The sequence below is a fragment of the Ambystoma mexicanum genome, chromosome 5p (genome assembly GCF_040938575.1).
Source record: "Ambystoma mexicanum isolate Mex_15411 chromosome 5p, UKY_AmexF1_1, whole genome shotgun sequence".
Taxonomy (NCBI): domain Eukaryota; kingdom Metazoa; phylum Chordata; class Amphibia; order Caudata; family Ambystomatidae; genus Ambystoma; species Ambystoma mexicanum.
This window is the reverse complement of record NC_090930.1, coordinates 1,323,776,088-1,323,802,875: the sequence shown is the minus strand read 5'-3', so window position 1 is coordinate 1,323,802,875 and position 26,788 is coordinate 1,323,776,088. Positions and strand designations below refer to the sequence as shown.

At 50.5% G+C, this 26,788-nt stretch overlaps 1 protein-coding gene across 1 annotated transcript in view; it reads right to left on the bottom strand.

The window, feature by feature from the left end:
• Positions 1 to 26,788, bottom strand: part of NSUN2 (NOP2/Sun RNA methyltransferase 2) — a 1,120,965-nt gene that overhangs the window by 149,410 nt on the left and 944,767 nt on the right. Inside the window, exon 16 of the mRNA XM_069613723.1 lies at positions 5,577 to 5,657. Within this exon, the coding sequence (XP_069469824.1) occupies positions 5,577 to 5,657 (81 nt within the window). The remainder of the gene's footprint in view (positions 1 to 5,576; positions 5,658 to 26,788) is intronic.

Here is a 26,788-nt window from a genome sequence, read left to right as displayed (position 1 = left end):
ATCCGAACGGGAGGGCCTTGAACTGGTAGTGCCGCCCTTTGACCACGAACCCGAGGAACTTTCGGTGTCTCTTTAGAATAGGGATGTGGAAGTATGCATCCTCCAAGTCCAACGACCACAGAAAATCGCCCTCCTCCAGCTGTCCCAGCACGTGCTGGAGGGTGACCATCCAGAACTTCTGTGCCTTGATGCATTTGTTCAGTAGTCGCAGGTCCAGGATGGGACACCATCCTCCTATCTTCTTCTTTAAGAGGAAGTATCTTGAGTAAACTCCGGAGCCCCGAAGCCTCTTTGGAACGAGCTCGATGGCACCTTCCCTGAGCATCGCCCTTACTTCCAACAGCAGTTGAGGGATGTGATTTTCCTTCCTGGCCACGGGAGGAATGCGGGGGCACTTCTTCTGAAACTCGAGGGCGTGCCCCAGGGCCAGGGTGTCCAGCATCCAACGGTCAGTGATATGATATGGCATTTGTAACGCGCCTATACACAAGTGTGGAGATGGACTCCCAGACGCCGACGAACTTTGTCAGCCGGCCTCCCACCGGGGTGCTTCAGCGGGGGCCCGACCCGACCCGACGGTCGGTTCAATCTTGCTTGGAGGCCGCCTTGCCTCTGACCACCTTGGCGATGACGGCGGGATCCACCTGACTTGCCGCGTCCCCTGTAGGCCTCCTGCGACGAAGATCTTGCCGCTTGACGGTACGTAGAGGAACTGCTGCCGGCTCCCTTGGAGGCACCCTGTTTGCCTCCGGAGCTCCGAAAGGACGGCCGTCGCTGTTGGAGCACACCCAGTGCACGGGCCGTCTCCGTGTCGTTCTTGATCACCTGAAGGGACTCATCAACCGCCTTGCCAAATAGGTTGTTCCCATCGAAGGGCATGTCCAAAACCTTGGTCTGTAAGTCCTGGCGGAAATCCGTCGCCTTGAGCCATCCTCATCGTCTCAGGCAAACGCTGTTGCCCAACTGACGGAAACTGGTGTCGGCTATGTCCGTAGCCACCGTAATGGCGTGGTCCGAGGCAATCTCACCTTCCTGTAAGATTTCCAGGGCCTCAGCCCTCTTGGCGTCCGGAAGGAAGTCCAACAGAGGGGCGATCTTGAACCACAACTCCCTGTCGTAGCGGGCTACGATGGCCAGGGCGTTGGCCGCCTTGATGGTCGTCGCTGCAGATGAGAGGACCCATCGTCCCATCGCATCCAGCTTCCTACCCTTGCCGTCAGGCGGGGAGGTTGAAGTCGAGGCCGATGCCCCCCGCTTTCTTCTTGGCCGCCGCCGAAACGACCGAATCCGGGGTAGGTTGCGCCCTAAGGCACAAGGGGGCAGCGTCGGGGACCCGGTCCTTCTCGTACCGGTCCTTCGCAGGAGCCGTGGCAGGGTTCTTGAGGACATCCCAGATGTCATCAAGGCGAGGACCGTCTTCCTTTAAGCCTTGCGCCGCTGGTAAAGGAACCCTTCCTTCTTTTCTTCGGGGCAGAGCTGGAAGAGCTCGGATGCCCTGGAAATCATAGCATGGAAGGATCCAATCTCGTCGGGCGGGGACGCCCGGTCAGGGGGGCGACAGGGGACACGTCCCGTCATCGCCTCCGTCGTCATCCGTACCCGTCGTAGTCGTGTCCATGCCTGTATCATCCCCGTGGGTAGTGGACTGGGGGGAAGGCAGAGAAGGCCGCAGAGGCGGGAGAGGAGTCCTAGGATGCGTCCTCCTCCTCTTAAGTGGTGGGCTCTCCGAAGGTCCTGGCTCCGGTTCCCCCGTCGGGTCTGGCTCAGGTACCTCCGTCGGGGGAAGAGGCAACCTAGTCCTTATATCCGAGCATAAGGACTGGATGGCTGACAAAATGGCCGCCGAGGTGTCCTGCGGTGCCGGGAACGACGGGAGCGAGGGCTCTTGAGGAGCCTCGTCTGCGACACAATCGCTCTCGTCGTCGCCCTCGTCGGGATCCCCCCCGATGGGCTGGGCCTCTTCCACGACTTGGATGAGCTTCTCTTCAGAGGTCGTGTCCGTATCCACGATGGCCACCAGCCCCTCCCCCACCCTTTCCAACAAGGACTTTGTGGGGGTCTTCTCGATGGGCCTGAAAGACTACTCCCTCCGCGGTGGCAGGAAGACCCTGGTACCCGAGGGCGCCTCCACAGGCTGAGCCAGGGCCACGGCGACATCCTCAATCGAGGTCTTAGCAGGGTGAATTAAGGCCAACGTCACCTTCTGTACGCCTGGGACCTTCACCTTGGGGGGAGGGTCCGAGCCTCGCTCCCCCTCTGCCGGAATCTTCGAGATCGACCGGGGCCTCTCCAGAAGCTTCACCGGGTTCTCGGACTTCCTCTTACCCGAGCCAGAGCGTTGGCTCATGGTTGATGGAGCCGGGGAGGATGCGCCCTGCCTGGCAGCCAAGGAGCCCGACCGTTCGGCGCTCCCGGTGCCCGCGGACTCACGGTGCTTAGCCTTTTGTTGGGCCCCCGTCGCCGGGGCACCCTCACAGGACTTAGAAGACCGCTCAGACTTCTTTTTCTTCTTGTCGCCTGACGGGCTCTTCCCTTCCAGGCAGTTGGCGAGGAGGAGGTGGCGATCCTTCATGGTCCGCTCCGACATGTTCCCACAAAACGCGCAGTCCTTTTCCTTGTGCGTCTTGTCCTCATGGAGACAGAGGCATAAGGAATGCTTGTCCTCCTTGAAAACGTTCTGAAGCTGGCATCCAGGGCAGGTCCTGAACAGCTTCCCGGGCGTCGAGCTTCCTTTCTCCTGGGCCATGACCGGGGTAGGCCTCGGAACTTCTGGAATCCTCCAAAAGCGTAACTCGACGAAATCTTCACCCTTGAGGGGCGTAGAAACTCCGAAACGGATCCTCGTTGATCAGATGTAGACACGGTGGAGCTTGAGGCCCTATTTAACCGAAAAATTAGAAAATCTCATGAAAAAAAGCGTGAAAACGCAGCAAAAGCTCGAGAGCTACAGCACAAGGACTCCCAACACTTGAACGTGCGGTAAAAATCTGAGGATGGCTGCCAGGGGCGGGGCTTAGGGAGAGGGCAGTCATTGGCTGGGGGCAGTATGAACCAGAGACCAGTGATTGGTTACTACTGAGAAAGACAGATCAGAAACTAAACAGATACTGATTTTTTTCTATACCGAGGATTCCTGGCCTGACGACGGGGAATATTCATGAGCATGTGAATCCATGCCAGACCCCATGCTGGAGAACAAGTTTATAGCAATATGGAGACTGACATTGTGGGCTCACAAAGAGCCCACATTGTCAGAAGGGTAATTTTAAGGCTACCTCATGTTTGCCCTGAACAAAGAGCCCTGAACTACAAAACTGCAGATAGCTAAATTTTTTTTATTTTTTTTTTAAACACTGGTCCCTGAATGGCTACCAAAAAAACACATTTGGCTACCAGTACAGTGAAATGGCTGTCACCTTGGTGAAGCCAAAACTAAGGTACAGCGTCTAGCAACCTCTCTAAAAACTATGTACGGTTCTAAAAATCACACAAGGGGGAAAAAAATGGTGTGTGAGAAGCATCACTGCAACTGCACCCCTTAGAGACAGCCCACATGGCTAAAGGAAATCCCCTTTGGCCATCAAACAGTAGTCAATGATCCAAAAAAGTAAAGAGAAAAAAGCCACAAAATAAATGCTAAAAGTTGAGGGGCGCTAATTGCCCCAAGAATCCCCCAAAATAAGTATGATTTCTTAAGACACCCATGCCAAATACACCTCTGCCACATTTTCACTGATGGCTTTTTGGTTCATGGTCTGACATGAAGCACAGTTCTCCATGTTGTGGTTGGCACACAGGCACCAAAAGAACCCCAGCATTCTGGAACCTCACTCAACAGAAGGTTTGAAACCAGAGGTCTTCGGTGTTTCTGGAAAATCATAGTGAAAAGTATTTTCTGAGGGAAAAAGAGGCCTTTCAATACCAGCGTGATGAGCACATAGAAAAAAGGAACTCATGTCATAGGTGCTGTGTGTTTGAATTTTAAGACTTGTGGTGTCACTTCCACAGCCATGAAGTCAATAGCGCCAACAGGAGTTGACATACTGCACCACCTACTGGGGAAAAGATTTCAGAGGGCAGCGGACGCTGCAAATGAACATCTAAGATGAAGAAAGTATTGTAGGATGCAATCAGTTAGAAAATGGTTATGCCTATGCAAAATTCTCAACAGGAAGACATTTCAGTTCCTTATTTCAAGAGCCATTGCAGTGATTGTGGGATCAATGCATCCCAATTTACTTAAACAGCCCTGCTTGTGAATAGTGTTCGATAGGCTTGCCATTATTAAAGCCTTCCCAACAGCCTCTGCATCTGAACAGTGCATTACCAAGACTTGGTTTGAATCGATAATTAAGTAAATGCAACTTAAGTTAACTAACCATGTACTTCTGAAGGAATATTGCTTTATCTGTCCCAAAATATTCTTAAATTGTTCTAGATATCAAATGTAATGGTCTAAACTCCCTCATTTTTAGGATAAAATTGAACTTGAGAGAAGAAACATCATTGGTCTCCTGACCCAGGAATTATTTTAATTTGCATCGTTCTGGGCCTGATGAAGACAATATAAATGCATGACATTGCTCAAACCTGTTTACTAACCTCAATTGGATATACTATGTTTTTCAGATACCCTATCTTCCTATGTTTTAATTGAATTGCGTAGTAATTGTTTATACATATTCAGTGGGGGGTAGAATAAACGCTAAAAGAATTCCCTTCCTTGAGGTATTCTTTTTAAAATAATCTATTTCACCTTGCTTAAGGGTCAATTTGGGGTAGACACAGGGCTTTGGAAGCCCACTCTTGTTTTCTTAACAGCTATATAACCAAATAGTTATTGGCTCTTTGCTCCATCCCTCTTAGATAGGCCCCCACTGCATCACTGCAATCTAAGGACACTAATTACTCACTAAGGGATAGTGTAGTTCTTCCTTTTCTTGAGACAAAATGTTCCCCGTATTCTTGTGGCATCAATGTATCCCTAACTTACTTGAATAAGCCCCGCTTGTGAATAGTGTTCTATAAAGGACTTGCATTGAAGACTTCCCAACAGCCTCTGGATTCTAACTCTGCATTACCAAGATGGATGGACATTTTTCCTTTCAACCTTCATTCCTCCACATGCACCTATATGGGGCGTAAGGGGTAGGTCTCACTGCTCTACAGGTCTGTCTGTCTCTGTCTCTCCCCTACCCCTCTCCTCTCCTGTCCCCCTCTATTTCCCCCTCCCCCTCTCCATTTGCTGCGCCGACTGGTTGCCTGTTACCCTCAGAGTCTCACTGGGTACCAAGCTCCCCCTGATCAGTCTCACCTGCACTGCATCCGGGCCACCAGGCACTTAGGGGCTGTAACAGCAACCTCTACAGTCCCCTGCCTCCTTTTACTTACCCAGCGCTGTGCTGCCCTGGCTGCACTTACCAAGAGCAATGCTACCCTGACTGCACCGCCCACTCCCCCAATCCCCAGCAATTCTCCTTCCCCAATACTTGGGGTTGTCGCATTTGCATGATCTGAATGTCACAAAGCCTCATAAGATCATTGGTCTTGTACTCCCTCTTATTAAACATATTTACCTCTTGTGCTAATCTGAAGGCACATCCATACTGTTCACCATCATTGTTCCGACACAATACTTTTATTCCTGTATTAATAACCTGAAATTGGGAGCAAAAACATTAGAAATTAAGCATCAACCTCATGTACAAAATAACGTTGTTTATAATGCACATGCTCCAAACAATTTAAGACATTGAACTTCTGTTTTCAGACTACGCATCAGTGCTTTTCACAGCTATTCTTGGCAGCCAACACATGCACGTGGGAAGACAAGCGACGAGTATGCATCTGTGAGAACATATCCAGGGAAAATAAATGTGCATTTCCTACCTTTGTGCCACTTTCATAAACGACCTGCAAGAAATCTAATTACCCAGAATACAATCTTCTGGGTTTCACATCTGCCAGACCAACATATTTAACCCCAGTACTAGCCAATGCACCCCAACAGGAGCTTGGTCGTGGATTTCTTTTAACAAGCAGTTTAGCAATGCAGGGTGAGTGTGAACAATGAATTGTTGTTCAATTAGCTGCATTCCGCTGTTACTTGTTAAAAGTAAGGCTCCAGGTTTTATGGCGTTTATTTTTACATCAGTATTTATCCACATTTATTTTTTGTCATATGGAAAGAAATTGCAATCAGCATATTTCTGCATTAATTCAAATGAAAACAAATCAATGTATTCAAAAATACACAGCCATAGAGCATACTAATGGAACGAAGTTATACCACATCACTGTCAGCACCATGTTTACGATAACAAATGGATGTTCCTGTGATTGCTTCTGGCCTAACGTATGTTGTCAGCAACATGCAGTTTTTAAGAAAAAAAGAGGTTTGCTCTTAGACTTTTTTCAGAAAATACATCTATTAATTTATAGCCACCACAACCAAAGATCAAAGACATAAATAATTCGAAAATAGATGCAGATAATGTAAATATACCACATTTTAGAACCAAAGAAGAAATGTTCACACAAAATGCCTAAAAGAATATCACCTGAACGACCCCAACATATATCTCAACTCAATTATGTCAAATCCGCTCTACCAAACCATTCATCTTTTCAAGGTTTGTTTTTCCAATGGATCCTATTGGTTAACCTTTCAAATTCATGATCATATCTGATATGTTACCAATTACTTATGATCTCACACACAAAAAATATTTTTGAGTGAAAGAGAATTACCACATTTGGTCCCGACCACATTCATTGTGGTTGGGACCATCGTGCACGGAGGATAGCACAGGGGCAACGTGCTGTTCTTGGAAGCAAGACCATGCAGCGCAAAAGAGGTTAAAATCTGCGCCTAGAAACCAAACTCAGGTATGGTATTAGGCAAGTTATAAAAACAAATTAAATAAACCATTACATTGTGGACTTTTTAAAGTTAGTACTCACGAGAAATGACTTTACATTCAAAGGGGATTTTTTTTTTTTTTTTTTTTTTTTTATACAGTAAACCGGTAGGGCAAAGGGAGCAGCATTTGCCCCTAGCTTGGCAGATTTATATGCGTCAGCCTTCAAGGAGGACCACGTGGGCTCTCAGATGGCCCGTTAGAGGCTGGTTAGCCAGCCTATTACAGTGCATAATGCAGCCTGAGAGACATCTTGAGATGGGAGCTTTGGACGAGGCCTTCCCATGATTCACAGGTCCAAAGTTCACATACAATTGAGAAGTCTTCCGAAAACCTTATGCGGGCCACGTAGAACTTAAAGGCACAAGCAATGTCCTCTCCGCCTGCAAAAAAAGGGTTTGGGGAAAAAACAGGCAACACCAAAGGCTTGTTGAGGTGGGATTCCGACTGACCCTTCGGCATGAAAGTGGGGTGCGTACGCTGTACAACCCTTGATTTGTGGAACATCAGATACAGCTGCTTGCAGGATAGGGCCTGGAACTCACCCACCTGGCTAAGGTGATGGCCACAAGGAATGCAGCCTTCCACGAGAGAAACTGGTCAGGACCACGTCAAATTCCCCATGTCGAAAAAAGCCCCTTGAGTCTGAGGGACTACAGCGTGGGTCTTCCGAGGGATCTGGTGTAGCATTACATGGCCACAAGGTGTACCTTGATGTATACGTGAGCCAGCCCAGGTTTTGCCCAGGAAAGCAAGTATGGAAGAATCTGTGGGGCCGTGACCCTCAGAGGGGTAAATCTTCTGCGATCGGCACCACGTAGGAAAATGCTTCCACTTATGGCCGTAGCGAGTATCTTCCTGCAGTCCGCTGGCAAATCATAACCTCCAAACTCTAAGGCTGCAGGAGCCATGTCTTCAGGTTCAGAGATCATGGGCTGTGATGAAGGATTGCGCATCCCCCCTGGTGAGCAGATCCAGAAGTACTGGCAACTTGACTGGATGCAACACCGATAGGCTGAGTAGGTCCGGATACCAAATCTGCACTGGCCGCATCGATGAGCATCATCTTGCACTGACACTGTCTGAGTGTGCTGATCACAGCTGGCAGGAGAGGAACCGGGGGAATGGCGTACAGAAACAGACCTTCCCACGGGAAGGCGAATGTGTGTCCCATGCTCCCCGGTTGGTGGAATCTGCTGGCAATCCTCTGGCATTTTGAGTTTGCCGCCATGGCAAAAAGATTGATCGGAGGTCTGCCCCATTTGAATAACAGACAGTCCACCTGATACCGACAAAGTTCCCACTCGTGCCAGGAGGGCAGCTCCCTGCTGAGGGAGTCCGCGATTGTGTTCTTGACAAGGAACATCCCCTGTCCGATGGCCCAATGCCACAAATCCTGAGCTTCCTTGGAGAGCGCTGGGGCTAGAGTGGCACATTGTTTCCTGATGTAGAACATGGTGTCCATGAAGCTATTCACCAGCTTGCTTCTCAGACTGAAGGAAAGATTTGAAGGCCCAGAACACTGCCCGTAACTCCAGGATGTTGATGCACAGATCCATCTCTGGCATGTAAACGTCTGGTGTGAGCTCCCCAACCTTCCAGAGAGGTGTCTGTGGTGACCTCCTCCTGGTATGGTGGGGTTTGAAATCTCATCCACTGGGTAGATGTAGGAGAGCCCTCCCCCGCCCCTCCCACCATCACCCGCCAAACTCCTTGTTGAGGTGGATCTTTTCTGCAAAATTCCTGGACACTAATCTCACCTGAATCCAAGAATTCCTGTAGGGGTTGCATCTGCAATCTGCAGAGAAGGACAAGGTAAATGCAGGATGACATGCCCAGCAAGGACTTGATGGCCCGAACTGTGGCGGTCTTTGCCGACGACAGCCATTGTACCTTCCCTTGAAAGGCTACAAGCCTCTCCTCCAGTGGGGGTGCAAGGCAACCCACTGTGTTGAGTCTGGCGCAGAGGAACAGCATCATCTGCGATGGCGTTAAGCAGGTCTGATAGTTCATGGAGAATCCCAGCTCCGTCAGCACCCGGACGGTCTCCTTCGTGTGTTCACCGGGCAGTTCCCGGGAGCGGGCTCGCATCAGCCAACTGTTCAAGTATGGGTATAAGTTCACACCCTGCAGACGCAGGTGAGCTGGCACCAGGTCCAGGCATTTTGTGAACACCCTTGGGGCTGACTAAGCCGAAGGACGTTAAGAAATCCCCCCTTCCTCCAGGTGGCCGAGCACCTGTTGCAACATGACCATCCTCCCTTTTTGGGATGTCAAGTACTTGTTTAGATGGCGCAGGTCCAGGATGGGTCTCCAACAGCTCCCCTCCTGCCCCGCTCCATCTTCTTTCTGACCAGAAAGTATCTGGAATGGACTCCGGAGCCGCTTGGGAATGAGCTCTATCACCCCCTTCTGTAACATGGCTCGCACTTCTTCCAGGAGCTGACGGATGTGCTGCTCCCAACTGGGAACCAGTGGAATGAGGGTACCTGCGTTAGAACTCCAAGGTGTTTCCGTGGGCGAGAGCGTCCAGCACTCATCTGTTGGTGGTGATGTTGTTCCACTCACTGACTAACTGTCAGCCGGCATCCCACCAGGGTACACAAGGGGGGCCCTGACATCTTGATTGGTTCAGGCTTGCTTGCTTGGACAATGTCATGCTGCCCTGTGGGGGACAGCGACGCTTATCACTATCGTAAGACTGGGAGCGACCCCTGTAGGCTTCCTGCATGCAGGATCAGAGAGGTTGCCTGTACGACGTGGAGTATCCCTTGGATGATCTGCTCGATTTTCCCCTAGAGGAGCGAAAAGACGATGAGCGATGCTGCGGCAGAGTACCAAGGGAAAGTGCCATCTTCGTGTCTGTCTTTATGGCTTGAAGGGATTAGTCGACTGCCTTCCCGAACAGATTTTCACTGTCAAAAAGGCATGTCCAGCACCTTCCTGACAAAAGTTGGTGCCCTTCAACAATCCCTGCCGAAGAAGGCAAACTGTTTCCCATCTGACGGAAGCCGTATCGGCAATGTCCACTGCCACCGTAATGGCATGGTCTGACGCCACCTCCCCTTCCTGGAAGAGGGTGTGAGCCTCCGTTTTCTTGTCGTCTGGGTGGAATTCCATAATAGGGCCCAGGTTATACCAAAGCTCCCCGTCTTATCAGGACAGGATAGCCAGAGCATGAGCCGCCTTGATCGTGGATGCCACCGTGTAGATGACTCTTCCCCCTTGGCGTCCTTCCCCTTGTTGACCGTTGGAGGGGGGGGGGGGGGTTGGGTGAGGGGGGGGGGGCGGATTATGCGGAAGCCAGGTTGGCTGAATGTTTTCTTGCGGCGGCCGACACTACAGAGTCCGGCGACGGTTGTGACCGCACTTGGGTGTGGGGCCCAGAACCCTGTTTTTCTTCCTGTCTCGATTGGTTGGAGCCGTGCATGGGTTCTTCATGAGGGCCAGGCCTTCCTGCCAAATGTCATCCAAAAAGGGTACTGCCATGATAGTCTTCCTCTTGGACTCCCGTCCTTCTTGGTTTCCTCAGGCACCAGCTTTAACAGCTCCATCGATTGGAATTATCCCACCCAGTCTGGTGGAGAGCCTTTATGAGGGGCGCCCAGGTGCGGCGATTCATCTGCCGGGATGAAGCCTCATCTTCGTTGGTTTCCATAGCAGTCTCCATACCAGTGTCGGTGTGTGTATCCGTGTCTGCTGGTGGAGTCAAGTCCCAACGTGGTGGAGGAAGCTGATGCGGCGGCATTGGATGACGTTTCCTCATCTTATGTGGAGTCTGGACAGGGGCCTGCGGTGCAAGGTGCAGGAGTTGCTTGATCTCTGCTGTATCGGTCGTTCCAGAGGATGTCGATGAAGTGGTCGACGGAGTCTTAAGCTGCGCCTAATGAGCCTGCTGGGGGGAGTCCTCTTCCTCCGGCCTTTGTTTCTCAGATTTGTCCTGCAACTTGGCTGGGGAGGATGACTTCCTCTTTGAAGAGGAACCTGATGGCAGGAAGGCTGGCTGATGCGGACTGTGATGGCGATCACGGTATATCCGACCTGGAACCCACATCAGACCTGGAACCCAGCGGAATCGGCCTTGCGGCTCTTGGCCTTCTTTTGGACCCCCAAGGATGGGGTGTCCTCAAAGGACTTCGCACTCCTACTGGAGGGAGACCACTCCTCGGACTGACCAGTCCTAGGTACAGCTTGACCCCGCTCGGAGCACAGGCTTTGCTCGACTTGAGCCATGCCGTCAGCCTGCTATACCAGTCTTCGTTCGAGAATCCCAGGCTCATCTCACACCCTTCCTCGTTGTGGTCCGAGCGCAGGCAGTACAGACACTTCTGATGTTTGTCCTCCACGAAGGCGTGCTTTAGCCGCATTGGGTGCAGGGCATGAAAAGTGTCCTTACCTCCATTTTCTCCTACATCATGGTCGAAGAGCATGAAGTGGGCCCAAGGCGGCCTTCCAGAAACTTTGACGAACAAACACCCTTGAGGGGCACGCAACTTCACTGACAGCGGATCCCTGTTGCTGGCCAATGAAGATAGCACACAGGCTCCGATGGAACACAAATAGAATAGAACTTTTCCATGAAACTCGAGGACTCCCAACACTGAAGTATGCAGTACAAATCTGAAGATGGCTGCCAGAGGTGGGGCTTAGGGAGAGGACTGTCATTGGATGGGGGCAGCATGACCCAGAGGACAGTGATTGGTTTAAAGGAGAAATACAGTTTTAAAGTGAAACAGTTTTTTCTTTTACAGAGGATTTCCAGCCTGACTGGGAATTTTCATGAGCATGTGAATCCATGCCAGACCCCATGCTGGCAAAAATGAATAAATCAGAGAATACATTATATACTACCCTCTACCAAAAAGCAACTTATAGAAATAGTCAACACCCGAAAATCACTGAGCAAAAATCTTCACTATGGACAATTCTTTAGGATTAAAAAATAGACTATACAAAGCCAACATTTTAAAAGACCAGATCTTTAAAAAGAGCATGCGTCTGAGACAGAAATCAATTCTTAGTACCAAAAAAAAACAACAAATAAAATACAAGTTAGGAACATGTGTAACAAATTTAACTCCAAGATTAGAGCAACTATTTTGAAAAACTGGCATTTTGCAAAACATTTCTTGTTTTTAAGAGAAACCAAGGTTTGCTTACAAAAGAGGAAAACCTGTAAACGACAAGAGGAAAACATGTGAATGACACCCTAGTACATTCCTAAATGAAGATAACTTCTAATACTGGTACTAAATGACATCTGTGGCCACCTTAAATTAAAATGTGACTTCCCTTGTAGGAACTGCATAATCTGCAATTTTACAAAAAAAAGAGAGGCATATTCTACCATGGAGATGTAAAATGTGGCCTTCAGGAATTTTCAAAACTACCAATGTCATCTATTCAATAAAAACATCCATGTCAAAAAACCTAAATAGAACAGTCACACCGTGAATAAGACATAGCATGGACCATCCTATAAGTGATTAAACCAAGACTATAACAAAGTTAATATGATAAAGAAATTCAACGAGCCCCATACAGGCCTGAATGAGATGATTGAATGGCTTCTCTTTTGTATTATAAAGTAGACTTAAGTTTAATGAAGTACCAGAAACATGTAAAGACTAATTGTTCATTGTAAACAATCTCTGGTCTATATGTGTATAAAACATTGTGAAATCCAATGCTATACCAGAACTAAAGAAAAACATGTTAACTCTGCTCACGCGCATGCTCCAAAAATAAGTAAATTACTATTACAGACTCTAAAAGCTCCAGCAAATCAATACACATTATAAGACTCAGTGCAAATACAATACAGTCAGTTTATTGCCAAAAGGACTGCTTTTAATTTGTCAGTAAATTACAAGTGTATAACTCCGAACTTCAAAATTGTCTTTGAATTTACAATGCAGCCAACACGTGTTTCGACACTGGGTCTTTCTCAAGGCTGGTTTCGTCGAGTCAAATAATAAAGCAGATGTGGGTGATTCCACACCCCAATAGTGGAAACCGAATGGCTCCTGTTTCATATAGATTTTACCCTGCAAATTGAGGAATTGGATAACTGATCCATATGCAACTTCAACTGCATGGGCGTCCTGTTCGGCAACTACCCTTAACTGAGAGGCGTTAGTTACCAGAACTCTATTTTGAGATTATTTGAGGATGACACACACACACTATATATATATATATTATATATATAAAAAATAAAAACGAAAAACCCCTGAAATTCGACAGTTATGGTAAACTAAGCCCCCACTCCTGCCTGCCACCTCCCCTGTGCACTGCTACCAATAACACCCAGACCATGAAAGATGACATCAAATGTCAATGCGACATCAATGACGACATCACTTGCTTGCCCCCATTCATATATATGTACATTCAGTAAAAAAAATTCCACTACAGGAATATTTTACTTCACAGTGCAACCACACACCACTGCACATTCCCCCATTATAGTAAGCTAAGCAACCATAACTCACACCATCTATGTGCATTGCTAACACTAACACCCAGGACATGAAAGATGACATCACAAATATCATAGATGACATCACTGATGGAAAAGAATGGGGGCAAGCAAGTGATGTCATTGATGTCATCATTGACATTTGAGATGTCATCTTTCATGGTCTGGGTGTTAGTGGTAGCAGTGCACAGGAGAGGTGGCAGGAGTGGGGGCTTAGTTTACCATTACTGTAGAATTTCAGGGGTTTTTCGGTTTTAAATTTGAAGCATAAAGGGGAGGAGGAAAGTATATTTTGTAGTGAAGTTAACAGGTTTTTGTTTGGGCAACTTAACCATAACGTCCCTTCAACACATTTTTTTTGTAGTGAATTGCGCTTGTTTTTGGGAGAGGAACTTAATCATGACATTGTGGCAATGAAGTTGGTGTGCAGAAAATGCATTTTTATTATGTGATCTTGGGAGATATGTACTGTAATGTACGTACTTGATAAACATTTAACATAGAACATAGAGAACCCCCTCCCTATTGATTTTAGACAGTGACGGACTAAGCACCCACAGAGGCGGGGGGGGTATCTGAAAATGTACTATTGTCTTACACAAATAGTGTGAAACGTTGAAGAAGGGCATAAAGATATTGTAAGTAGTAATAAGTAAATATGGAAACCTGAAGGTGGGAAAAGAAAACGACACATTTAGTAACCATGTAGAATGAAGTGGATGGTACCAAAAAAAAAAAAGAAAGGATGCCTCCACTGTAATCACTTCACAGAAACTCGGCAGCCTGGAACGATAGTGGATGGACGCAGTAGGACGAAGGGAGATTACAGCAAAAGAGTGAGTGCAGGTCAATTTGTTATGTGGCTGTGGGTTTTTTTGGAATGTGGTGAAAAAATAATAATTTCTTTCTGTTGTTCTGACTCAGAAATGGCTAGTACTTTGGAGTGGCTGGAGGTGTTCCTTGGATAGGGCCGGGGACCTGGTTCCGCCCTGCTTCCGGATGTAGAACATTGTGGTGGTGTTGTCGGTGAAGATCCTCACCACCTTGCCTTTGAGGGATGGAAGAAAGGACCTGAGGGCCCAGAACACTGCGCGGAGCTCCAGGATGTTGATGTGGAGTGACTTCTCCGGGAGCCAAAGGCCTCTCGTGTGAAGCTATCCGGAGTGCGCTCCCCAACCTTCCAGGGAGGCGTCCGTTGTCACTGTCACCTGGTGAGCTGGGGTCTGAAAGTCTGTGCCCGCCAACAGATGGGAGCGGGTACCCCACCACCGGATCGCCTGATGGAACGTCTCGTTGAGAGATCCTGTCCTCGAAGCTGCCCTGTCGACTGGACCCAGCGGGCGTCGAGGAACTCTAGTAAGGGGCGCATCCGAAGCCTGCAAAGGCGCCCCAGATAAATGCAGGAGGACATCATCCCAAGGAGGGACTTGATAGATCTTACCCTGGCCATGTCCGTGGCCAGCAGACGCTGCACCATGCCCAGAATGGTCCTGGTCCTTTCCTCCGACGGCGAGGCCAGCCGCGCCACTGTGTCGAGCTTGGCTCCCAGAAACAGGGCGACTTGCGACGGAACCAGGTGGGATTTTGGAAAGTTGGAGAATCCCAGGTCCATGAGCAGCTGGACGGTCTTCGCAATGTGCTCCACAGCGAGCTCCCTTGTCCTTGCCCGGATGAGCCAGTCGTCCAGGTAGGGGTAGACGTGGATCGCCTGTAGGCGCAACCGTGCCGCCACCGGTGCGAGGCACTTGGTGAACACCCTGGGTGCCGACTTCAATCCGACAAGGACGACCTTGAACTGGTAGTGCCGCCCTTGGACAACGAACCTGAGGAACTTTCAATGTCTTTTTAGAATGGGGATGTGGAAGTACGCAACCTCCAAGTCCAACGACGACAGGAAATCGCCCTCCTCTAGCTGTCCAAGCACGTGCTGGAAGGTGACCATCCGGAACGTCTGTGCCTTGATGTACCTGTTCAGTCGTCGCAGGTCCAGGATGGGGCGCCATCCTCCTGTCTTCTTTTTTACGAGGAAGTACCTTGAGTAAACTCCAGAGCCCCGAAGCCTCTTTGGGAAGAGCTCGATGGCACCCTTCTTGAGCATCGCCCTTACTTCCAACAGTAGTGGAGGGACGTGATTTTCCTTCCTGGCCACGGGTGGAACGCGAGGGCGCTTCTTCTGAAACTCGAGGGCATGCCCTTGGGCCAGGGCGTCCAGCACCCAATGGTCGGTGGAGATGGACTCCCACACGGTGATGAACCTCGCCAGCCAGCCTCCCACTGGGGTGCTTCAGCGGGGGCCCGACCCCACGGTCTGTTCAATCTTGTTTGGAGGCCGCCTTGCCTCCTTGACCTCCCTGTTGACGACAACGGGCACCACCTGAGTTGCCGCGTCCCCTGTAGGCTTCCTGGGACGAAGATCTTGCCGGTACGTGGAAGAGCCACTGCCGGATCCCTTGGAGGCACCTTGTCTGCCTCCGGAGCTCCGAATGGACGGCCGTCGTTGTTGGAGCACTCCCAGTGCCCGGGCAGTCTCCGTCTGTCTTGATGGCCTGAAAGGACTCATCAATCGCCTTCCCAAACAGGTTGTTCCCGTCGAAGGGCATGTCCGAAACCTTGGTTTGTACGTCCTGGCGGAAATCCGTGGCCTTGAGCCATCCTCGTCGTCTCAAGCAAACGCTGTTGCCCAACTGACGGAAACCGGTGTCGGCGATGTCCGTTGCCACTGTGATGGCGTGGTCCGAAGCAATCTCACCTTCCTGTAGGATTTCAAGGGCCTCAGCCCTTTTTGCGTCCGGAAGGAAGTCCAACAGAGGGGCGATTTTGAACCACAACTCCCTGTCGTAGTGGGCTACGATAGCCAGGGCGTTGGCCGCCTTGATAGTCGTCGCTGCGGATGAGATGATCCGTCGTCCCATCGTGTCCAGCTTCCTGCCCTCGCCGTCCGGCGGGGAAGTTGATGTCGAGGCCGATGCCCCCCCAGCTTTCTTCTTTGCCGCCGCCGAGACGACCAAATCCGGGGTAGGTTGCGCCCGAAGGCACAAGGGGACAGCATCGGGGACCCGGTACTTCTTCTCGTACCGGTCCCTCTTTGCCAGCGCCGTGGCAGGGTTCATGAGGAGGGCGAGCCCTTCATCCCAGATGTCATCAAGAACCGGTACAGCGAGGACCGTCTTCCTTTTAGCCCTGCGCCGTTGGTAAAGGAACCCTACCTCCTCTTCTGGGCAGAGCTGGAAGAGCTCGGATGCCCTGGAAATCATGGCATGAAAGGATCTAATCTCGTCGGGCAGGGACGCCCGAGCAGGGGGCGACGGGGGACACGTCCCGTCGTCGCCTCCGTCGTCATCTGTACCTGTCGTAGCCATGTCCGTGCCTGTATCATCCCCGTGGGTAGTAGACCGGGGGGAAGGCAGAGCAGGCCGCAGAGGTGGGAGAGGTGGCGTAGGATGCGTCCTCTTCCTCTTATGCGGTAGACTTTCCGAAGGTCCTGGCTCCGGTTCCCCGTCGGGTCTGGCTCAGGTACCTCTGTCGGGGGGAGGGGCAACCTTGTCCTTATCTCCGAGCATAAGGTCTGAATTGCTGACAAAATGGCCACCAAAGTGTCCTGTGGCGCCGGAAACGACGGGCGCGAGGGCTCTTGAGGAGCCCCGTCGGCGACACCGTCGCTCTCGTCGGGATCCCTCCCGATGGGCTGGGCCTCTTCCACGACTTCGATGAGCTCTTCTTCAGAGGTGGTGTCTGTATCCACGATGGCCACCAGCCCCTCCCCCACCTTTTCCAACAAGGACTTTGTGGAGGTCTTCTCAATGGGCCTGAAAGAAGACTCCCTCCGCGGTGGCAGGGAGACTGTGGGTCCTGAGGTCGCCTCCACTGGCGTAGCCTCCACAGGCTGAGCCAGGGCCGCGGCGCCATCCTCAATCGAGGTCTTAGCAGGGTGAATTAAGGCCATCGTCACTTTCTGTACGCCTGGGGCCTTCACCTTGGAGGGGGGGGGGGGGGTCCGAGCCTTGCTCCCCCTCTGCCGGAATCTTCGAGATCGACCGGGGCCTCTCCAGAAGCTTCGCCAGGTTCTCGGACTTCCTCTTACCCGAGCCAGAGCGTTGGCTCATGGTTGATGGCGCCAGGGAGGATGCGCCCTGCCTGGCAGCCAAGGAGCCCGACCGTTCGGCGCTCCCAGACTTGCGGTGCTTAGCCTTTTGTTGGGCCCCCATCGCCGGGGTGCCCTCACAAGACTTAGAAGACCACTCGGACTTCTTTTTCTTCTTCTCGCCCGACGGGCTCTTCCCTCCAGTTGGCGAGACGGAGGTGGCGATCCTTCATGGTCCGCTCCGACATGTTCCCACAAAACGCACAGTCCTTCTCCGTGTGCGTCTTGTCCTCATGGAGACAGTAGAGGCAAAACGAATGCTCGTCCTCCTTGAAAACATTCTGAAGCTGGCATCCAGGGCAGGTCCTGAACAGCTTCCCGGGCATCAAGCTTCCTTTCTCCTGGGCCATGTCCGGGGTAGGCCTCGGAGCTTCTGGAATCCTCCAAAAGCGTAACTCAACGGAATCTTCACCCTTGAGGGGCGTAGAAAACTCTGAAACGGATCCCCGTTGGTCGGATGTAGAAACGGTGGAGCTTGAGGCTCTATTTAACCGAAAAATGAGAAAAATCTCCTGAAAAAATCTCCTGAAAAAGCACAAAAACGCAGCAAATGCTCGAGAGCTACAGCACGAGGACTCCCAACACTTGAACGTGCGGTAAAAATCTGAGGATGGCTGCCAGAGGCGGGGCTTAGGGAGAGGGCAGTCATTGGCTGGGGGCAGTATGACCCAGAGACCAGTGATTGGTTACTACTAAGACAGACAGATCAGAAACGAATTCCCGGCCTGAAGACGGGGAATATTCATGAGCATATGAATCCATGCCAGACCCCATGCTGGAGAAGATTGATAAACAAAATGGCGACCAAGCAGAAAGCAAAAAAGTGTCAGCGGTGGCTTTGCGGAAAAAGGGTCTGGGCTGAGGTGCCAGAGGGCTGTGCCTCGGCAGGGCGTTCCCATGGCCGAGGTCACACGCTATACTAAATTTAAAAGCGAAGCTCAATTCTCTGCTGCCAAAAGTTCTGGTACCGTCCACATGTTGGGGGACGCTCACAATGATGGAGGAAAGGGGACTGGCCGGATGAGTTTGAGAGAGAACTGATCAGGGTGTTGGTTATTGGCTGTGATGAATTGCCATCTGCGGGTGATTCAATCTCTGAAAGGGCAATCTGGTGTTCAGATTCCCCTTTCATAGGTTTGATGCCAAACACTAGTGTTATCTGTGACGTGCTGTATCAGCAGGTTGATTTACAGCACCTGCGCTACAAGTCGCGCATAAGTCACAGCTGCCCATTTGATAACTGCAGTGACAGCCAAGTTACTGCAGCGCTGGATCTGCATTCTGCATTTAAGATATGTGCCATTGTTTCTTGATTGAATTTAGGAGAGGAATGGCTTGGCTGGCAGGTGTTTTTTCTTTTAAAAGGTCCTCCACAAAATCAGCTTCTGGAACAGCTTCCTGCGTAACAATGTTGACCTGTTCTGCTGCTTTCCTCAATATGGCGGTGAAAGCCATTTGATCATTAACCGGGGAGGCCTATCGAGTGGGGGTGGTTGGAGGGGAGTCCAAGCACAAGGCGTCAGGTTCCAGTGTTGGGAGTAGGCGACTGCCAAGGGCGAGGATCAATGAGGTCTGGGTCTACTCCCCAACCCTCAGCGGGATCTAAATGAACCTCCCCAGAGTCGACAAAAGGATCTTCATCTTGAGCCTCTTCTCCAGTGAGGTCATACATATATTCCTCTTCATCTTGAGTAGGGTCAAAGACACTGTGCAGCTTCGCCACAGCGAGAGGGGGATTTTCTTCCCTAGATCTCTTTGGTGTGTACTTCTCAGAGAGCTCAACAAACCTCTATAGCCTGTCCATGCATCCTTCAAATTTTTCTCTAGTCTAAACAGATGAACCAGAGCGGTGCCGGGGTGGAAGGGGCTCTCTTCCAGTAGATCTGTCTGCAAACATTGAGATTTCTTCTTTAACGTCAAAGAAATCCCTTCAGGAGCTTCCGAAAGTCTTTTCGGGGTTCCGACAGTTGACGCGTGTCCCTTTGTTTGTCTGTCTGTCTGTAGGCCTTTCTGTAGGTTCCGGTAACTCCTTCGGCATTTCCTTGGGTTTCAATGAATCCTTGGACCCTTACTGTAACGCTCACCTGATTCCCGCAGAGGCGCCGGTCTTGACTGGCTGAATGCCGTATCTTCAAAGGTGATGTGTAACACACGGTTGGCTCTTTGGGCTGGACCTCTGTGCACTGTATGTCTGACTCGAAGAGTAAGATGTCTGCAAATAGAAAATATGGGATTAATGAACTGGGGTTATTGGGTGCCTCTCTCCTCTTCCCTTTCTCTTCTCCTGTAGAACCCCAAAGGTTAACGCCCTCACCTTAGGTAAGTGAACGCCGAGCTCTCCATCTGCCTCGGGGCAGGGTGCCGTAACCAGTTTCTTCACTGGATAAGGGTGCAGGCCTCTTGACCACAGAGGACTGCTGTCCGTCGTTAACTGCACGAACGGTAAGTTCTGGGCACTTCAAATGTCTTAAAAGTCTTTTGTAATGATATCTCTTGTTTTGAAGGGTTCCGGCGATGGCGGATGGCGGGCTGATGAGAGTTGAGGATCGAACCCGCATGAGGAATAGAAGCGCCTGGAAGCACGTAAGTAAGCGCTTGTAGCCTGCTTCACGATGCGCACTAACTGTCCCTTTTATCTTGCAGGTACAAGTTCGGAGCTTTAGAGAGGCTGAAGGGTGCTGGAATACCCACTGGATTCGGCGTGGGAAGGAGTAATGGCACGTGAGTAATAAAGTTGCCCAATGTCTTTAAACGCACCTTCTTTTGTCTTTCAGATGCGGGATGCAGCGCCGAAGGCCTCCGGAGCGTGCGAAGAGCTGGTAAGCTTTTGTCTTTCAGATGCCGGAATGCAGTGCGAAGACCTCCGGAGCATGCGAAGAGTAGGTAAGCCTTTGTCTTTCAGATGCCGGAATGCAGCGCGAGGCGTTGGTGACAGCCGATGGACCAGGTAAGAGATGCGCTGCCACTGAAGACCGTAGTGCTAACCTGTTCTTTCTTTGTCTTTACAGGTGCTGCTGAAGACTGGATTCCAGGATGGTAAGCCTTTGTTCCCTTAGGCCCAGGATCAGAAGCAGAAGACACGATGAGCGTTCTGCTGCAGAGAATGCAGAATAACGCAAAGCAAGATTCATCCATCGGGTGTGGTTTAAATAGCCTCCTGTAGTGCTTAGGTGTCTCCTTCCACAGCCACGCCTAGGTAAGAAAAGAGTTCCTGCTTTCCAGAAGAGTTCCAGTGTTCTGAACCTAGGGAGTGGCTCCTGCCCCACCCAACAGGAAAAGTAGTCCCAAACAGAAGAGGATCAGGGTTCAACTGGCAGGTAAGTAAGCAGCATGGTCTGCTGCAGGTAAGTCCACCCAAGCATTATGAGCCCGGCGCTTCCAGCGCTGGCACTGGGCATCTTTATGAGCCTGGTGCCACTGGCGCCAGGACAGGGTCCAAAAGGTCCCAATTGGGACTGGCTGGCACTCGGAACCGGGGTTATGGGTCTGCTTCCAAAGGAGTCGGGCAAGTCCTGATCTTTTGGAAGCAGAGATCATGACACTTACTTCTGAGAATCCACCAAAATTATCCTGGCGATGCTTTCGGTAATCATCTCCACATCGGGAAGTTTTGAAGTTTGGGCCTCTGGTTGCGCGACTACTTTCAGCGGAACCGGGGCCTTTCGGCCGTAGATGATTTCTAATGATGCGTCTCGACGGATTCCTGAATTTTGGGGGCAGCGCCCTTTGATTTAGAGGGCCCAGTCTCAAGACAATTCTGCGGTTGCAGGGAGGGCTGCCGAGCCCGACAGTCGGTGGGCAGGGCCGAATTCATCGGTGTGCCTGTTGGCGCTATGGATCGTCGACTGTTTCGTCGAAGACGTCCCTGGCGTTGTGTTTTTAGTGATTAAAACGTGTGCGTCTTTGTCTCCGGGGTGTACATTCCCCATAGCAGGACCTGAGTTTTGCTTAGCGGGGCCGGGGACAGACGCGGCGGAGCCGAGAGGTCAATTGCCTCTGAATCAGAGGCTTGTTCTTCACTCAGCCCCTCATCACAATCGGTGGTTGTGGCAGCGGGACAACTAGACTCGGCCTGCGACATTCCGTAGGCCGCCCACTGCTTAACAGCACTCCAATGTTTTCGGGCGCAGGAGCTTGCAAGCCGCACAAACCATCTCGTGATTAAGGGGGCAAACACTGATTACATTTACAGTATTTATCCATCCAAGGGAATTTGGCCTTACAAGAAGGACAAAACCTAAATTGAGTCCTCTCCATATCTGAGGAAATAGAAAGTGATAAAAGACCCAGGGAACAAAGAGAGGAAAGGGAAAGGCATTCTCAGAAAGGGAAATGTCCACCCCGACCCCACTCTCCCTACTGTGTAGGCCGGCCAGAAGTCCCAGCCACGTGGTCAGCAGTGCCGACCTGAACACTGGACGAGCTCCGCATAAGGCAACCAGTATGCTGGGCGGAAAGAAACAATCTGAGGGACCGACGCGTGAGGGATTTTGGGCACACTACAGGTCACGTTAGGGATAGTGTTACAAGCACGCCCATGTCAACATCCCCTTTCGATTCTCGAAAGACGAGATGCAATACTCTGCGGTGACCACTGGATGTCGGACTCTATGCACAGCATGTGATTCTAAGCAGATGAACAAGGATCAGAAACCCATATACGAATTAGGCACTGGATATCACAAAGGTTAAGAAAGCGGCCACCCCGATTGGGATGGAGCTATCCCTGCAGGAGGGTATGACAATAAGGGCACTATCTAGAATGTAGAGACTACTAGATAAAGCACAGGAGGGGGAATAGACTCGCATATAAAGACAATTGGGAGTGGGATATGTGTACTCCCATTACAGGAGGAGGCATGAGGGCAGATCTGGAGGAGGGCACAAACGACGTCCAGATGCACTGCGATCAAAGAAACAGCACATCAAATATGATTAAGATGGCACTGGACCCCACAGACTACACAAAATGAACCCCTCCTATCCCCCCACCTGCTGGAGACAATGCGGTAATAGAGGGGATTTATACCACATGTGATGGGCCTGCCCCAAAGCTATGATATACTGGAAGGTCGTCCTGGGGTACATAAGAGATTAAAGGGAAACATCTCCACTCACACCAAAGGTGGTACTAACTGGGAACTGAGGCAGAGGGAGTTTATGCAGGGATGGGGAACAATGCCTCTCTCATTACCCAATTACTAATGGCGGCAAGGATGACCTTTGCCCAGGGATGGAAAAATGCTGAGGGCCCCATAAAAGCATGCTGGTGGGTGAAATTCTGGAATGTATTAGCTATGGAAAAAGTGGGAGCCCTGAGAGGGCAAGCATCAGAGATTTCTAGTGATATGGGGCCCATTCATAGAATTGGTTAAAGAAAGAGAAGCCCAATACTGCAGACCATTCCTACCGAGAGCAATGCTAAACTGAGGCTCATCGGTCTGAGAACAGAGGAAATTGACCCCTTGAACTATGCCTGAAGTAGAAATAGGTCACACCCAGCAAATAACCGAATAACGCAGTAACTGAAACTATACCGGTTGGGGATAGGGTGGGAAGGGGAGTGGGCGAAAGGATGGGAAATGTTATAATTATTTTTTAATCATATTACTCACATGCACAACCACGGGCTCAAGCCGGAATTGGAATAGGACTGATACTCAAACCCGAGAAAGTATTGCATACTGAAGCATCCATGTCATTCATGCCATGTAATTGTGATTGAAAATGACAAAGTTTGGAGAAAAAAAAAGAAAAAAGAATGCTTTAAATACCTGTGTATATATAAATATTTATACTATAAACTTTAAGTGTTTAAGTATTTACTTGGATACCTGTATTAACTGATTTCATTGTATAGCTTCCTTCCATTCCTATCCTTTCTTTCATCTATCTTCCTCTCTACCTGTGGTGTTCCCCAGGGGTCTAACCTCTCGCCCTGGCATTTCAACCAATACCTGGCAACTCTCGCCCACTGCATTGCCATTTTCTGCTCAAATTTCCAGTGCTACGCTGACGACACTCAACTCATTTTCAGGCTGCCCTCTGCCACCTCCTCTCCCCCTCCCATCTCTGATTGCCTAACTGCCATTCAAGATTGGTGTGCTGCCAATGATCTTTGTCTGAATGCCAGCAAGATGGAGATCCTCCTCATCGGCACACCTTCACCATCCTTTCCCCTCACTCTCTGGCTGGCCTCCCTTGGCCCTCCTCCTACCCCCACCTGCGAGGCTAAGAACCTCAGGGTCATCTTTGACTCCACCCTTTCCTTCTCCGCCCACATCTCTGAGGTCTCTAAAAAGTCAAATTTCCGACTGCACCTCCTCAGAGGTACTCTGCCTTTCCTCTCCTTCCCCCAGAAGCTCAAGGTATCTCAAGCTCTGGTTCTCACTAGCTTGGACTATTGTAACAGCCTCTATCTAAATCTACCTGCCTCTACTCTCCGCCCTCTGCAACTAATCCAGAACAGGACTGCGAGACTTGTCCTTGGCCTCAAGCCCTGGGATCGTATCTCTCCAGCTCTGAAACCTCTCCACTGGATCCCAGTGGATGCAAGGATTTCATTCAAAACCCTCTGCATTGTCCACAAGGCTTTCTGGGGCCTGGATCCAAAATACCTTCAGCTATCCCTCTGTAAATCTCTCGAGCTCTTCGCTCCTCTACCTCCAACTCACTCAGGGTCAGTCGTTTTTCTAAGAAACAAGCTGGGGGTAGATCTCTGTCTTCGGCTAGGGCCTCCCTCTGTCTTTGGGCCCAGGCACCTGCTCATCCTGCCACCCTCCCGCACTGCCTCCAGGCCACCCCTTGCACTGGGGTCTGTATCTGTACCCATACAGCCCCCCCTTTTTCTTCCTGCACTTAACAGACCTACCCTGTCTGCTGCCTTAAACCTAGCACTTGCAAATTGCTGGCTGCATTACCACTGTGTGTTGCCTTTATTATTTATTTGTTATTTATCGGTTTCTCCTCTGCTTCGCACTTTCCACCTCTCCCCCCTTCCATGCACTTTTCCCCTCCCCCTCTCCCATGCAACTGCGCGTTCTCAATGTCACTGGGCCTAGTAAGATCGCTGTTTTGTTCTCCCCTGTTCCCCTCCCTTGCCGCGCTCTGAAACACTTGTGTATGAGCGCGATAGAAATCACCTTGAGATCCTTGCTGCATTATTCCACTCCCAGGGGGATGGCCTCACCTCCCTGGCCTCATCTCAGCTCCCAAAAAGGTTATCTTGCCAACATGTTTGTTCTGTCGATTTACCAGATCAGGTTGTTCGCTACCAACCTCATGAGAAGCCACTAAAGGGATCTCATCCAGAGTCTCACTTGCAGCACCAGAAAAATATAGTGTGCCATGTGGCACAGTAGGCACAAGAACACCCATGACGGTAAACTGCTAGAAGTCTAGAAAAGACTGACCATCTGTGCCTCGTTGGTGACTCTCCTCAGGAGGAAAGGCACTGGTGATGTCTGAAATTTCTTTAAGTTCAGGGAGAAACCCAAGTTGTACAGCAGTGAAAAGGAGTTCGAGATGGCTCGAAACTTGTTCCAGCGACGTGCCCAAATAAACCAATCATTCAAGTATGGGAACATGAAGACGCTGGCTCTCCTGAGGTGGGCTGCAACTACTGCCAGTGTTTGGTAAAGACCCTAGGGGTGAGGCCAAGCCAAATGGGGCACCTTGAATTTGTGCATCCCCAGTGTCGAACCCCAAGAACTGCCTGTGCTTCCTGTGGATTGGCACATGAAAATGGGTGCCCGAAGTGTCCAGCGACACCAGACAGTCCTGGAATTGCAGAGCCTGGAGAATTTCAATAAATCAACATCCTGAAAGTGCCCTTCCTCAGGAACATGTTCAATTCTCTGAGGTCCAGGATGGGACAGAGGCCACCCCCCTTTCTTGGGAAACAGGAAGTACCGGGAGTACCAGCCTAAGCCTATCTCCTTGGCATGAACCGCCTCCACTGCTCCCTTCAAAAGAAGGGCCTTTAGTTCTTCAAGTAGCTCTCGCTTCAGCTGTCAGGTGGGAGGGAAAGTGAAGGTCTTTTAGTGGTTCTTAGCACAAATCAGAAGCACTAGCCCTACTTGATTAGTTTGAGGGTGCAGGCGTCAGACGATTTGTCACCATTTGCCTAAGAATCTGGAGATTCTCCCCCCAACCAGAGAAATATGTTGAGACATCAATCAGCTGCCTCGGCCCCCCCTACCTCTACCCATCTTCAGGAGCCTGAATTGCCCCCATTTGGCCTGGGGCACTTGCGCTCATCTGGGAAAGATGGAGTACCTCCTGTAACCCCTTCTTCTGGACCAGAGGGAATAATTTGGGCACAGGGGCGTGCTGCTGCACCGCCAGTCCCAAAAAATTGGCTGTGAGCTCAGTGCCTTTACACTTTTTCAGGGACTCGTCGGCTTTGGGACCAAAAAGATGCTCCCCATTGAAGGCCATGTCAAGCAATTTTGCTTGAACATTTGGGGAAAACTGAGCCCCTAAGATACACCGACATGCACATGGCCCACGGAGCAGCACATAATAGCATGAGTCATGCAGTCAGCCACATCCAGTCTGCTTGGAACATTTGACAGACCACTTCCTTGCTATTAGCCACTATGTCCAGGAAACCATCCTCGACTTCCCCTTCTGGGAGGTGGTCAACTGCCTCTGAAATAGTACTCCAGAGGGCGTGGGAAAATGGAGAAGGCACACAAGTTGTGTCGACTGCCGGTGTGGAGTACAAATGACGCCACAAGGTGATGACCAGATCGGCTATAGTCACATTGAACAGCAAAGCCTGTCCCGTTGGCGGCTCTCGGCTGAAATTGTCAGTTAGGTCACACTGCAACACTGGCTTTGACGGATCGAGCCCCAAGGCCATGACAACCGGTTTGCGGTACAGTGCATTTTGGGCGTGTACATGTGTTGTGCTGCTGAAATTTCACATCTGCAGAGGTGTTCGGTCCGCTGGCATCGTGGAGGCCCTCTGCCAGTTGAAACAACCCTGCTCTGTTACAGGCAACATATCCAAGGCTACGCTCATCCGCTGGAACCAGAATGGAATCGGGTAGCCCTCCTCATCAAATATCGACCGCATTGTGTCTAATGGGGAATGTGTGTCAGGTACAAAGCTTCATTCTTGCAGGCTGATCGAGGGGCCTCTTGTCCAGAGGTGGCAGCCAATGTCTTCGGAGCAGGGGGAGGTTTTTCCTGCCGGGCCTTGCACGAGGGTGATTCAACCCTTCTCGCTTTCGTTTGTGC